This window comes from Macrobrachium nipponense, chromosome 46 (genome assembly GCF_015104395.2).
Source record: "Macrobrachium nipponense isolate FS-2020 chromosome 46, ASM1510439v2, whole genome shotgun sequence".
NCBI classification, from domain to species: domain Eukaryota; kingdom Metazoa; phylum Arthropoda; class Malacostraca; order Decapoda; family Palaemonidae; genus Macrobrachium; species Macrobrachium nipponense.
The window spans coordinates 10,993-25,161 of NC_061106.1; the positions used below are offsets into that span (position 1 = coordinate 10,993).

General features: G+C 36.5%; 1 protein-coding gene across 1 annotated transcript; it reads right to left on the reverse strand.

Moving 5' to 3' along the window:
* Nucleotides 1–3,603: 3,603 nt before the first annotated feature.
* LOC135214545 (uncharacterized) lies at nucleotides 3,604–6,379 on the reverse strand. The gene is made up of 2 exons (XM_064248921.1): nucleotides 6,126–6,379; nucleotides 3,604–4,924 (listed from the first exon to the last, which is right to left on the reverse strand). The coding sequence occupies exons 1-2, from the start codon at nucleotides 6,299–6,301 to the stop codon at nucleotides 4,402–4,404; spliced, it is 699 nt and encodes a 232-aa protein (XP_064104991.1). The 5' UTR covers nucleotides 6,302–6,379; the 3' UTR covers nucleotides 3,604–4,401.
* Nucleotides 6,380–14,169: the final 7,790 nt, after the last annotated feature.

Sequence of the window (14,169 nt, forward strand, 5' to 3'; positions counted from 1 at the left end):
GCGAAGCGACGCCGTCCTCTCCCCCACAAAGCGTATTCTTCCGCCGTGCGCCTGGAACTAGTTCGCGTTTGTTTACGTTGCTTACGACGCTAAACCGCGTAAGACGGAACGACGCAAAATATTATTTTTTATATTTTTATGGGGGCGCGTTCGTAACCACGAAACATCGTAAGTCGAGACCAGCGTAACCCGAGGACTTACTGTATATAAGTCTACAGCAAAATCTGTCTTGAAAAAAAGAATCTGGCACTACACAGCGGAAAGACACATAATATCTTTGCACGTTGAAGAAAGATTTATGTCAACCCAACCTTACTTACGGTCGTGCCTGCGTTCGAATTCCACCAAGGGAGACAGTGGTGCCTTTTTAGTATTTGTCGCCGCGGAGTGAAAGGATACCAAGAAGCTATGAAGGAGGTCAATATGACTGTTGCATAAAATTCCAATACTCACAGAAACTATCTATCTCTATATATACATATGTATACATGTAGGATCTACTGGTCACTTTTTTACTACTGTAATAGACACAATGCCCTCTTCATTTCTCGAATTCTTTGCTCTTTTTGGATACGCTTGTCCCTGCAAACAAAGTCTAAAGATCCGAGTTCAAAGAACTATAAAGAAATTGTGATGTTCGGCACCGGGAAACGAACCCAGGTCCCATAACCACTAAGAGGTCACGTTGCCGACCTGACCACGTACCGGACATCACAGTAATTTCTTCATATTTCTTGAAGATGAATCTTGAGGCTTTGTAGTGACAAGCGGATCCAAAGAAGAGCAAAGAATCCGAGAAGTGAAGAGTGCATCTTCCAGGATTAAAAGCGATGAACTCAAACAGTAATTGTGTATGAACAGTTAGAGGTTTACACATTGTATAATCGTTAACACCATGTTAAAGGAAAATTGAAAAAAAAGACAACCTTAAAAACACTTAAAAGATATCTAAAAAAACACATTTAAAAAATATATAAAAAACAACAGCAGAAGGAGGCCAGGGCCAAAATGAAAATAAAGCCACCTACCCACACCAGTATTGCAATGCAAACTGACAGAGAAAGCCAATGCAACGGGGGAGCGGGGAGAGGAGAGGGGTGAGTATAAACAATGACAGCAGGTACTTTAAGCGATGAAGACCTGGGGAGAAGTTGATTGTTGATTGATTTGATCATAATAGATTCCAGTATGGCTAACTCTTCTACATATTGGGTTCCCCCCACAATACTAAAATCCTTAGCACCTTTTGTGTCTTCAAAATTCTGCAGTGATTTCTTACATTGGACTGTTCGGGATTAGATAGTTGACAGCCAGTTCTAAAACTAACTCCTTAATGGGAGGACAATTATATTTATATATAACACCAGTAGTGAATAGGGGCTAATCCTGTCCTTGACATGGAAAAGAAAGAGATCCAATGGTTCTTGGGTTTATTGGGATTAACTGGATATTAAGACTGGGTAGTTTTCTGTTGAATAGCCTAATACATTTTTTCCGAAATCTACTGTCATGTAAAAGTACTATGGACTAAGGTGGGGGTTAAGTTTCAAATTAAGTAATTTGTTGACAGCTCATTGGAAAATTACTGGTGGGTAGCAATTATTCTTAAAATAATCATTGAGGATAATCACTTTATCATGAAACAAGGACTAAATTGAAGTCAGGCTAATGGCTCAATGAAGGAGAGTGGACAAGGAATTCATTATAAAATTTAAAAAACACGAACTATACAAATTCGTGCCAAGACCAGTAAAAGTGTTCTTCCTATAAATACCTGCATGGAAGCCAATTTCATCCTTAGGAACTTTGACATCAAGGAAGGAGAGAAAATTATGGGTTTCAATCTCAATGGTCAATTTAATGTCCTGATGATGTTGTGCATTTAAATGTTCCAAAAACGAGTCAGCATGGTAGTCATATCTAAAAAGGGCAAAAGTATCTTCAATGTAACGTTTATAAAAGAGTGAGTAGACGAAAATCATGACATTCATCTATAGCTTGCTCCTCCAGGGAGTTGATAAAGATGTTGGCAAAGGCTGGTCCCAAAGGACTGCCCATTGCCATCCACTCTGTTTGTATAAAAACAGTATCATTAAAAATGAAGACCATGTCCATCACAGTCAGTTCTAGAAGTGACTTTAAGTGAGCTTTACTAAATTGATTAGAATAGGAATTATCAGTAGGAAATAACTTTATTAGAATTATGTCTAAACTCTCAGCTACAGGAACATTTAAAGCGAACAGTGATTCTACATAAAAGCTAACAATGAAAAAATCTGGAACCATGAAAAAATCTGGGTCTTTCTTGCTTCATGACTTTGTCTTTGAAGGTGCTTGTATTCATTAAAGTGTACTTATTGCTGGTAAGGGGCTGAAGCAATAGCACAAGGAACTTTGCTATTTTATAGCTGGAAGTATTAATGGAGGGAGGGAGGAATGGTTTAAGTAGTAAACTATATTTGGCTGGTTAAGCGTGATTGAAAATAGGCCTAGACCTATGTGTGGTTAAAACTAACTCAAAGAGGGTATAATAGTTAGCACGAGAGAGAGAGAGATTCGAACATTTTATTGTATTCTTGTGCATGAAATGGGCATATTATTTGTGGGGCAAAGGAAAGGGACTGTTATTTTCTAGAGAGAGAGTGAGAGAGAGAGAGAGTGAGAGAGAGAGAGAGAGCGTTTTGCATAACTGAAATGACCGTAGGTTTATGAGGATGATTCTAGCAAATAAAGAGTGGACATTTATACAGTATGTAATATCTCCGATTCGATTCCTAACGCAAATAAACCATTTTTTACTGGTGAAACCTAGACCCATATCTGTTGAAGACCTCGAAGAGAAAATGCTAGTCCACACGAAAGCGAGAGGGCAAATTTTATTAGGATTGTTTTCATGCTGATGAAATTGCCAATTATTTGTTTGTTAAGGAAATGGGAAGATTATGAGAAAGATATTTTCTTGCATATCATAAGTTTAAACCTTTATCAGGGGTTAGGAAGATATAAGGTACAGGTACTTGGGTAAACATTCTTTTATTGCGACTAGTTTTTCAGGTTCTTACATACCACATCATCAGGCATCTAAAAAAATATAGTAATAAACACAATAAAAAAAAACACTGACTAAAAATTAAATGAAGCACATCTAAACTAACTACCAAAAATTAAAATTGTACAATACAGTTCAAACTTCAAAATTGAGTCAAGAGAGGAGAAAGAAAAAGGGCAAATACAAAGATAATTACGTCAAATAGACACAGAAATAAAAACAAGGCAACTGTACTATACAATGTTTCAACTGTGGTTAGCTCCACATCACTAGGCCGACTGGCTGATATATAGAAAAAGAATCCATCTTCAGAAGATGGTCGTGATGATGTTAATGCTCAAGAATGGCACTAAATGCTTGTTTGTTAAGTGGCCTGTTTGTTAGAATTGATTTTCCAATATAAGTTTCATTACAACAACCACATGTACTATACTTACAGACATACAGTTGACTTAACATACATGCATTTAGTACCATTCGTGAGCATGGCCACCCTTGGGTGGTTTTATATATTTCATCAACAGGTCTAGGGATTAGGATTTGAACAACATGGAAAAAGTAAACTAGTCTTTATTGGTCTTCGTAATAATGAGGAATATTTTACATCATGAACTAATAATACAGAAATAGCTGACCAGTACTTCATTCAACCTTCGCTAATTTACATAATTGTGGTCTTCAGTTTGTTTAAAACATCTCACCCTCTCACTTTATAAACATTTGGGGAAACACACTTCAGAAATAGAAAATGGAGTCTAAATTATTGTAACTTTCCCTCAAATTATTATCAAATCTATATTGTGTCTTAACCTCTTAAAAGTAGTATGGTGAATTCCTAGAGTCCATTAGAGGCAGTTTATATTGCTATAATAAAACTCAGAGTGCAATATTTAACCAATTTGCACACACCAGTTCACAACGTGCAACCACTACTCACATAACCTACTCAACCACAACAGAATTTCACACAATGTGACTACTTACCAGAAACTAAGAGTTGCAGGGATGGTGGTCAACAGACTATGTAAACCTTCCTCTGTTGTATAAGTCTAGCCTGTGTAAGTATTATCCCTCTGAGGTAAAGGATTACAACTCGATTGCTAGTCTTAATTAGGGATATTTTCCATTCGTTTCTCTTGACCTGCATTAGCCTAACCTGCTGCCAATTAGTCGAAGAAAAGACCAAACTGCTGACAGTGCAGTTTTGCTTACAAAATCTACCAACATTCAACAATGAGTGCTTTTGTGAAAGTACCTACTACAATGAACGAGTTTTTTTACCTATACCATCAAGCAAAAATGATTTACTGAAATGTCCAATTTCAGTGGCAATCCTCCAAACATCTGGACGATCAGCACAGCCAGTTAACACATCGTGGAACATCGCAAAGGCCGTAATAAATATAAATGGTGCCGTCATCATTCATTGTACCATTCCAAGTGGCCATGTAAAATTGATCACCACCGGCATTATTAGGGTTCTTTGGCCTCCATTCCATCTTTGTCACGGCGGGATTTCCATCCATGTCAAACCAAGTGTACATATCATCCGTCGGTTTGCGACTCATGCCTACCCAGAGCTTCTCCTCGCCCAGCAGATAATGTATTAATCGGGAATAGGTGCTGTCAGGGGGCATATGCAGACGTCCTCCAATCCCCTCACACTCTGTCTTCACGATAGACCAGTAACCTTTAATACTCGTCCTGTCTAGCACCTTGCCATTCATACCCTTGATGTAGTGGGTGCGTAACGAAGGGGGAGCTGCTACGGTGGTGACTGGCCAAGACAGACTCTGCAGGAGGCCGCATTCTTTTGTCTCTGTGTCCCAGGTGTAGATCCAACAGCTTGGATTTGCGTTGCAGGTGGATGAACAACTGAAAGTAGAGCCACAAGAGAAAGATTCTTCCGTGTTCAGTAAATTGTAAGGCACAGGATATTGGTACGGCAACCATATCCCGATCGCGGTAGATCTAGATATTGGTACGGCAGTGAATTGTGCATGCGTCAATTTCAGACTTCCTGCCTTACAAATAACATAGTGTGGTGGGGGTACGGCAGATTCTGTTAGTGATGCCGTATTGTGCTCTTGACTTGCTGTAGGTACAGCAATTAGCTGTCTCCGTTTACCAGTTTGCTAATCATTCTGTATTATAAGACCAGAATTCCGCTTTTCGAACATCTTTCCCACTTTTTTTAGTTAGCAAAATGTCCCCCACCCCGCCTGTTGTTTGCTTTTGTGAGTTTTGTCCCGCGTTTTTGTGCTACTAAAACAAAACTATCCCAATTTTGATAGAATGGTGCTGAAATTTTGTTTAATTTTGCCATTTCACTAGCTGGTAACTTCTATCGTTTTCTCCATCAGCTGCAATTACGATTGATTTGGCCGTTTACCAGAGGAGCGACTTTGGTAGTTTTCCTTACCACCAGGAATACAGCAGAGCACGATTTCTGTGTATTTCAAATCTTCTTGTAATGTCCTCTTCGGAGTTGTTTTCAGGGCCGACTCGATTGTTCTTGACCTACGTATATACAATTTGGTATTTCTGTAGAAGCATTCCGCGTCGTTCGTTCCCGCGAATACGAAAGCCACCAGGAATTGGGGCGTCAAATGTATTTCGCCGTGTTTAGTACGAGCCCCTGGGGGTTAATTACAGTAGTCCGAATAAATATTACTTACAATTCTTTTTCATGAGGTAAAACCACAGATGTCTATGGCTTCTTTCAGCTCGTTAAAGCCTGAAAACATTTGTTTTTTCGGCGAAAACTAATGTATTACTCCGCAGTTCATGCTGTTCCGTTGCCATTTTTTGCTGTCATTGAGGCGGTAAACAAGGGTTGTTCACGCATGCGCAATTCACTGGCGTACCAATATCTACAGCGATGGGGGTACGGCTGCCGTACCAATATCCAGTTCGAAATTTTTTTGTCAACAGGACACACTTGCATCATTCAAAGGTTCCAGTGAGCTCGAGTGGTCCTTCTGCTCCCAGATATTTAACATCAAAGATTCTAGACTTATCTCTAACACAATTTATTGTTATTTAAACATAACAAACATAATGAATGTTGCCTTACTGTATTGCGTTAGTGGTGTTGAACTGCACATATGGAGCGGCAAGTTTCTGTCCTCCATTGAAGAGGATCTGGTAGAGACGAGACGGACAGACTGCGTCTCCCAGGATGTGAACAGACACAATGGACAGCAGCACAATCAGCCGTATGTGCGATGGCATCTTCATGATCCTCTTCATTTCTGCCCTTAATAACGAAAGAGTTATGATTAATTACAAATCACCGAGACTCAGTGGCCTCGTACATTATGGGGATAAAAGATATGAAAATCAATAGTGACTTATTATCCTTCATCGCTTTTGATTCGACAATGGAGAACGAAATGTCAGTAATACTACAGCATAGGCCTAATCTTCTACTATAACGAAGAGCAGTAGGATTTTGTCTCTCTCTTCATCATGGTGTTCTTGCAACCTGCGTCTATATATATATATATATATATTATATATATAATATATATATATATATATATATATATATGTATATATATATATATATATATATATATATATATATATATATATATATATATTATATATATATATCGGTATTAGTTGGCTGATACACCACAAAAGTTCAAGTCAGGGTAAAATAGCCTTTGTTACAGAGAATAATGCTGATTTTATTGTTGAAACTCACCAAAGCAATAAAAAAACAATTGACTTGGCTTAAGTGGCCCCATTATTTGACTAATAATTATAATGGGGCCAAGTACTACACCTTGAGCATGAAATCGATTAGGGTCTTTGGCTACCAAAGATGAGATTTATTATGTAAGAAAAAAAATTTGTACAGTAAAATAAAATCGCTCATGAAACTTACAATTTCATTCATCTTTCAAAATCGTATCACGACGCTTAAAAATAAATGAATTGACATATTCACAGCAAAGGCTCTGATGAGGATAGTATGAGGCTTTTACTAGTGTGAAAATCTTGCTAAATGCTTCAATATGCATCGGGAAATTTTTGTGCTTTGAGGACGACCGTTCTCCAGTGGCAATGAGACTAAACCAATATTTCCAGAGGACTGATCCTTCATATACCGTAACGGTTCCTGCTTCATTTACTGGACCATACTGGTTTGGCACGTGTATACTACCCACGTGCCTCTACTTGCGTTTTTTACGAATGGATTAATGGATAATATTGGCAAAACGAAATACAGGGTTAAAGAAATCGCACCGCCTCGAGCGGTAAGTGGCCATTAAAACAGCACTAGAATGGTCAAGTAATCAGATCACGCATGAATTCATTATGATTCATTAACATCTACGAGATTTACGAGCGGGCAGTGGTCCTATTTCATCCTTATGTTAAAAGGACCTGGTTCTTCTTCATAGTCTTCAGAGATGTTCATTGTTGACAATTAAAACCGAGTGTGTTTCATCCAACTTGGCTCCAAAGAAGTTGAGCTGGAAATGGACTAGACTAGACCTACTGCAGAAATATATTATATAGTGCTACTTCATCTCTTGGAATTTCGTCGTAGACCATTGGCAATGAAAGTTTTAAGGATTCGTCAAGGCTTTTACTGTGTATTATCTAACAAATATTTCACGACGTCCGTCGCTGGCTTCGTTGTCCCTTCACTAGCGACATTGGTTGTTCTGTTTGGCATTTGAATTTCAAACCATCGTGTGCCACAGAATCAATTTCTTAATAACTCTTCGTGAAATGTCATTAGATAGATAAATAGACAATAAAAGAAGGAAGAAGAAGAAGACAGGCGGTTCAAGGAACACACGTTTACGAGTGCTCCTGTATTTCTCATTTTTGAGCTTATCCCAGGGATTTACACTCGATTTTCTACTGATCCAGCAGTGCATAACAGTGATGTGACGTTAGTGCGGTGCTTTGCAGTGCCTTACGTGCTAAAACAGTGATGTAATTTAGGTAAATTGATACACTCCTAATAGAAGAAGAGTCTTGGCCGGTAAACGAATATATATGCCCTGAGGCGATTTGCCTCGGGGGTTGAGTGGCTAGCGGCGTCCCTCCCTCTCTCCTCCCTCCCCCGGCTAAACAGTACTACTGCCAGTTAGCCCGCAAATAAAGCGGGTTCATTAAGATGGGTTTTAATACAAATGCTCTCAGGAGAAAGGACTCCATAGGCCTGCATTTTACAGCACCTTATGCAACCATGGAAATGGTTGGGAATGTTTTATTCAGGGATATGAAATTAAAGATGAGTGACATAAAAGGTGTTCAGAATATAAATCGAAATAAGATTGTAGTCAAACTGATCTCAGCAGATATATTTACAGATGTTGTGAAGAATTTTGAGGATAAGGTTATCAAGATAAATGATACAGACTCAGTGAAGGTTGTCAATTTAAGTTCGCAAGTGTCATTTGTATCAATAAGGAACGCACCTTTCGAGATGGACGATCAAGTAATAACAGATGTATTGAATAGGTATGGAAAGGTAGATCAGTTAAGGCATAACAAATACGCAGTTGGACCTTTCGAAGGTTTACTCAGTGGCATTCGTACGGCAAAGATGAGGGTTAGAGAAAATATCCCTTCATCAAAATATCCCTTCATCAATTTATATTGGTGGCTACAATTTAACTTTTCTTTACAGTGGACAGAGAAGAACGTGTTATAAGTGTGGCAAAGAAGGTCATTTAGTGAAGGACTGCAATATAAATCTAACTGAGAGAAATTACATTTATAATGAAGGTGATTTTCCTGAAATACAAAGAAATGAAAAGAATACATCCAATGTGAACAATAATGGAGGGGACGAAGAGCATGAAGGCAGAGCAAAGTCGCAGAATGAAAGAGAGAGAGAGAGAGAGAGAGAGAGAGGAACCAGTCGTAGGAAACCTTCATTCAGACTTACTAAGTGATGAAAGCACGAAACGTCCACTGAGACAAGGACTGAAGATGGACAAATGAACGAAGTGGAAACGCCCAAGGAAAGACAAGACGACGAAGCAGCTGAAGGGTTTATGGAAAACCCTGTATCACCTGACGAAGGACTCATTATTTCGACAATAGAAGCAGAAATCCACGCTGATGAGGCTGACATCGAAAAGGAAATGGACTTTCAATTATGTCAAGTACAAAACGAAGAGGAGCCAATCAAAGAAGTGGAGAATGAAATTCAGGAACATGAAGCAAACGAAGGAAGTAACATTGAATATGACGAAGAACATACAATAGACACTGTTTTAAGTTTTGGAAACATGAGTGAAGACGGAATGTGGCAAGCTACCATGAGTGACGAACCAACCACAGGCATTCATTCGTCTGAGGTTAAGCAAGGATATAGTGGTGACTGTACTCTCCGAGGCGAACATGGATGAAGGTAAATCAGTGCTCGATGAACCCAAAAGTAGTTCTGAAGATGAGACAAGGTCAATTGCCTGTGAATAAACGTTTTAATTAGATGAAAGATGAATAGATTCTTTCTTATATTTGGAGTCTTCACTTACCTAAATTTAGCAACTATTAATGTTAATGGTCTATGTATGGATCATAAGCAAATTAAATTGATTGATTTTATGTATTTTTATCATTTGGATGTAATATTTGTGCAAAAACATAATGTCAAAGAAATGTCGCAACTTGAGTATGTTGAAAAGCATTGCGATATCATACTGAATCCAACTTTCTTGCTGAAGGGAGGCACAGCTGTTATCCTTTTCAATAAAAAGTCAAGAGTGAAGGTTCTGAATCATGAGATGGATGTAAAGGGTCAAATAATCAGTGTAAAATGTTCCTATAAAGGAACAGATTTCCGATTAGTAAATGTATGTGCCCCTTCTGGGACAAATAAGAAAAAGGAAAGGGAGGAATTGTTCTTAAATGTTATGCTGTATTACTTGAGAAACAATTTACGAAATGTGATCATAGGGGGCGATTGGAACAGTATAACAAGTAAGAGAGATTGTTCTAACTATGATAACCATATTAGTTCAGAAGCTCTTCAAAAGTTGAAAAATGATTTGCAGCTAAGAGATGTGTGGCTCTTAACAAATCGTTTGATAGAGTATACGTATATTAGGCATAACTATGGCTCTAGGATTGATCGCATATATGTACGAGATCTGAGAAATAATGTAACTGAATCTGAAAATATACCATTGAGTTGGTCTGATCATAATTCTGTTAGGGTTAAGATTAAGATGGACAATGACATTAGTATTGGCAAGGGATACTGGAAATTGAATACAAATATACTAAGTAACTCTATAACAATGGAAAACTTTATTCATTTTTGGGGGAATTTGAAAGGGAAAATAGGTGATTTACAATTTCATTCAATTTTAGATTGGTGGAATTATGCAAAGGGTCAACGTAGACTCTTTTTCGTTAAAATCTCAAAAACTATTAATCAGGAGAGATTTGGGTTACTGAATTTGCTGAAAACAGAATTAAGGAGAAATTATTGGATCCATTCTGCCAACTGCAATAGTTTTCAAAAAATAGAGGAACTTAAAGAAAGAATAAATCTGATTGAAGATGAAATATGTGAAGGGGTTAAGATAAGAGCTAGAATTGATGAAAGAATGAATGGTGAAAAAATATCTACATATTTGATAGGAAAAGAAAAGAATGTGAAAACTAGTATCGTTAAACTTTGTGAAAAGGAGGGTGTATATGTATCAGATACAAAGTCCATACAAAGGAATATATTTGAGTTTTATACAAATCTATACAAAGAAGAAGCTGTTAACTCTGAATTAAAATATAAATTTCTTGAAACTATGAACGCTGTCATAGATGACATGAATTTAACCCTGAAAGGTGAAGTAACAGAGAGAGAGGTTTGGAAAGCTATATGTGGAATGCAAAATGGGAAATGCCCTGGTATGGATGGATTAGCTATCGAATTTTACAAAACTAGGTTTATTAGGGCTTTCTCTTTGAGATGCTGTCCAAACTTGGATTTTCCTTAGATTTTGTAAACTTAATTAAAATGCTTTATAAGGATGCCAAAAGTTGCATATCCACAAATGGCCATATATCCGACACATTTCCTATAAGAAAGTCTGTTCTACAGGGTTGCCCATTATCAATGATTTTTGTTTGTTATAGCTCAAGAACCATTGTACAGAATGCTGAAGCTGAAGTTGAAGGAATTTTCTCCAGACTTTCCAAACGGGTTAGAAACTGTTGTTGCTGGCTTTGCTGATGATAGCACTATTATTGTAAACAAATTAAAAGGTATTAAGAAAGCTTCACGGGTCATTAGTGAGTATGAAGAAGCAAGTGGAGCGAGACTTAACAAAAAGAAAACACACCTGGTGGGAATTGCATCATGGAAAGATAAAGTTGACTGGCCAGAAACCGGGATAGAAAGGAAAATGGACAGTTTTAAAATCCTAGGTATAATCCATAATAATGATTATGAACAATCTGTACGGTTGAACTGGGAAAACACCAAAGACAATATTTTGAAAATGTTAGGGCCACTTTATAAACGAAGACTAACTTTATTCCAAAAGAGTGTACTAGTGAATTAACTGTACTATCCAAGGCATGGTATATTTCCCAGGTGTATCCAGTTCCAGCTGATGTTGGTAGATGTATAGAAAAGTGTATTTTCAAATATTTGTGGAATGGGAATTATCAGCCCATCAAAAGGAAAACTATGTAGTACCTCCTGAAGAGTCAAGGAGGATGTGGGATTGTAAATCTAACTGTGAAAGCAAATTGCAGCTTTTGAGCAGCTTTTACAAATGTATTATTAACAGAGCAATAGGATGTGAAATCACTGCATATTATTGTGTTATGGTTCCCGTTGTATATTTCTTTAATGTTTTGTATTTAATTTTCTTTTTAGTCACTAGAAGGTATGACTAATGGTGTATCCTTAAATATGTATGATTTTCAGTCTCTAGATGGAGTGACTAATTGTAATTTAAGTATTGTTTGTTTGTTTCATGGTCCTTGGATGACCGATTATTGTTTACTTTGACAATAAAGTTTTCTTTATCCAGTGTGCTTCCTGGATTGGTGATTAACGGTTATTGGATTATTACTTAGATATAAAAGTGTTTTGCATACGGTAAGATATAATTGTTCATTTTTATGTTTCGTGACACCAGTGGACTCATTCAAGACAAAGATATAAATTTATTTCTCATTATTTCTTTATAATATTTATATACATACGTGTAGAATATCTATTTTAATTAAAAGTGGTTAAAAAGTGATTTAATATATTTTCCCTTTTTAATTATAAACTTTAAAACTGAACCTGGTTAAATAGCACTAATTTAAATATCACTAAGAACATTGTTATGATCTATAAAGTGCTACTTGAATTCTAAGAATATTAATATGAATCATAACAATTGTAAGCTTAGACTTTCTTACCTTGTTGATTTTAACAGATTTAAGGAATCCACAATTTTTAACACTACATATTATGACAAATTAATAAAGATACTTCATTCGTAATAAAGATAAAGACCTATCCTTTGCTAAAATCGGAAACATATTTTTATTGTTTACATGATGGGTGGTGAATCAATTCTATCCAAAATATTGAAGGAAAAACTATCCGTTGTTTAACTGGAATGTTATATGGGAAAATTTTAATAATAAGTGGATTGATCCAATAAACAGGGAAATATTGTTCAAGTATATCCATGAAGTCTTATCTACAAAGGATAGGTTATTTATGATGAACATAACTGATAATTATCTGTGTAGTAATTGTGGAGAGGCTGAAACAATTATGCATTTAGTTTATTTTTGTAAATTGAAGAGAACAGTTGTAAACTGGATGAAAAAGGTATTGATCCAGGTTTGTAAAATAAATACTGTAAGTTTTCTAAAGGTTTTAAAACTAGATTTTCAAACATACTCAAAAAAAAAAATAAATAAATAAAAATACAGCAATGCTTTTAATAAGTGAATATATAACTGGAATTTGGTACATTCATAAAGTAATGCCCTTAACAGATGAGTTAAGTATGATTTCTTTCATAAGAAGTAGAACGTGCAAAACAAGATTTGTATTGTTAAAAGCACTTGGGGATAAATGTAAAAAAATCTTTACTTCCCAATATGTCCATTCTTTTTTTGGTAATTAATAATTTCATTTGTGTAAATAAATTGTAATGTATATACAATATAATAAATTGTAAGAAACTGTAATTATATATTTTCTAAATAAAAGTAAAAAAAAAAAAAGTGGCAATGAGACAAAAACAAAATTTCCAGAGGACAGATCCTTCGTATACCGTAACGGTTCCTGCTTATTTTACTGGACCATACTGGTTTGGCACGTATATACTGCCCACGTGCCTCTACTTGCGTTTTTTACGAATGGATTAATGGATAATATTGGCAAAATGAAATGCAGGGTTAAAGGAATCGCACCGCCTCGAGCGGTAGGTGGCCATTAAAACAGCACTAGAATGGTCAAGTAATAAGATCACGCATGAATTCATTATGAATCATTTCCATCTACGAGATTTACGAACGGGCAGTGGTCCTGTTTCATCATTATGTTGAAAGGACCTGGTTCTTCTTCATAGTCTTCAGAGATGTTCATTGTTGACAATTAAAACCGAGTGTGTTTCATCTAACTTGGCTCCAAAGAAGTTGAGCTGGAAATGGACTAGACTAGACCTACTGCAGAAATATATTATATAGTACTACTTCATCTCTTGGAATTTCGTCGCAGACAATTGGCAATGAAAGTTTTAAGGATTCGTCAAGGCTTTTACTGTGTATTATCTAACAAATATTTCACGAAGCGTCCGTCGCTGGCTTCGTTGTCCCTTCACTGGCGACATTGGTTGTTCTGTTTGGCATTTGAATTTCAAACCATCGTGTGCCACAGAATCAATTTCCTAACAACTCTTCGTGAATTGTCATTAGATAGATAAATAGACAATAAAAGAGCCTTAACGAATCCTTTTTAAAACTTTTCATTGCCAATTGTCTACGGCGAAATTCAATGAAATGAAGTAGCAATATATTCCTGCAGTAGGCCTAGTCCATTTGCATTTCAACTTCTTTGGAGCCAAGTAGGATGAAACACACTCGGTATTGTCAACAATGAATATCTCTGAAAGACT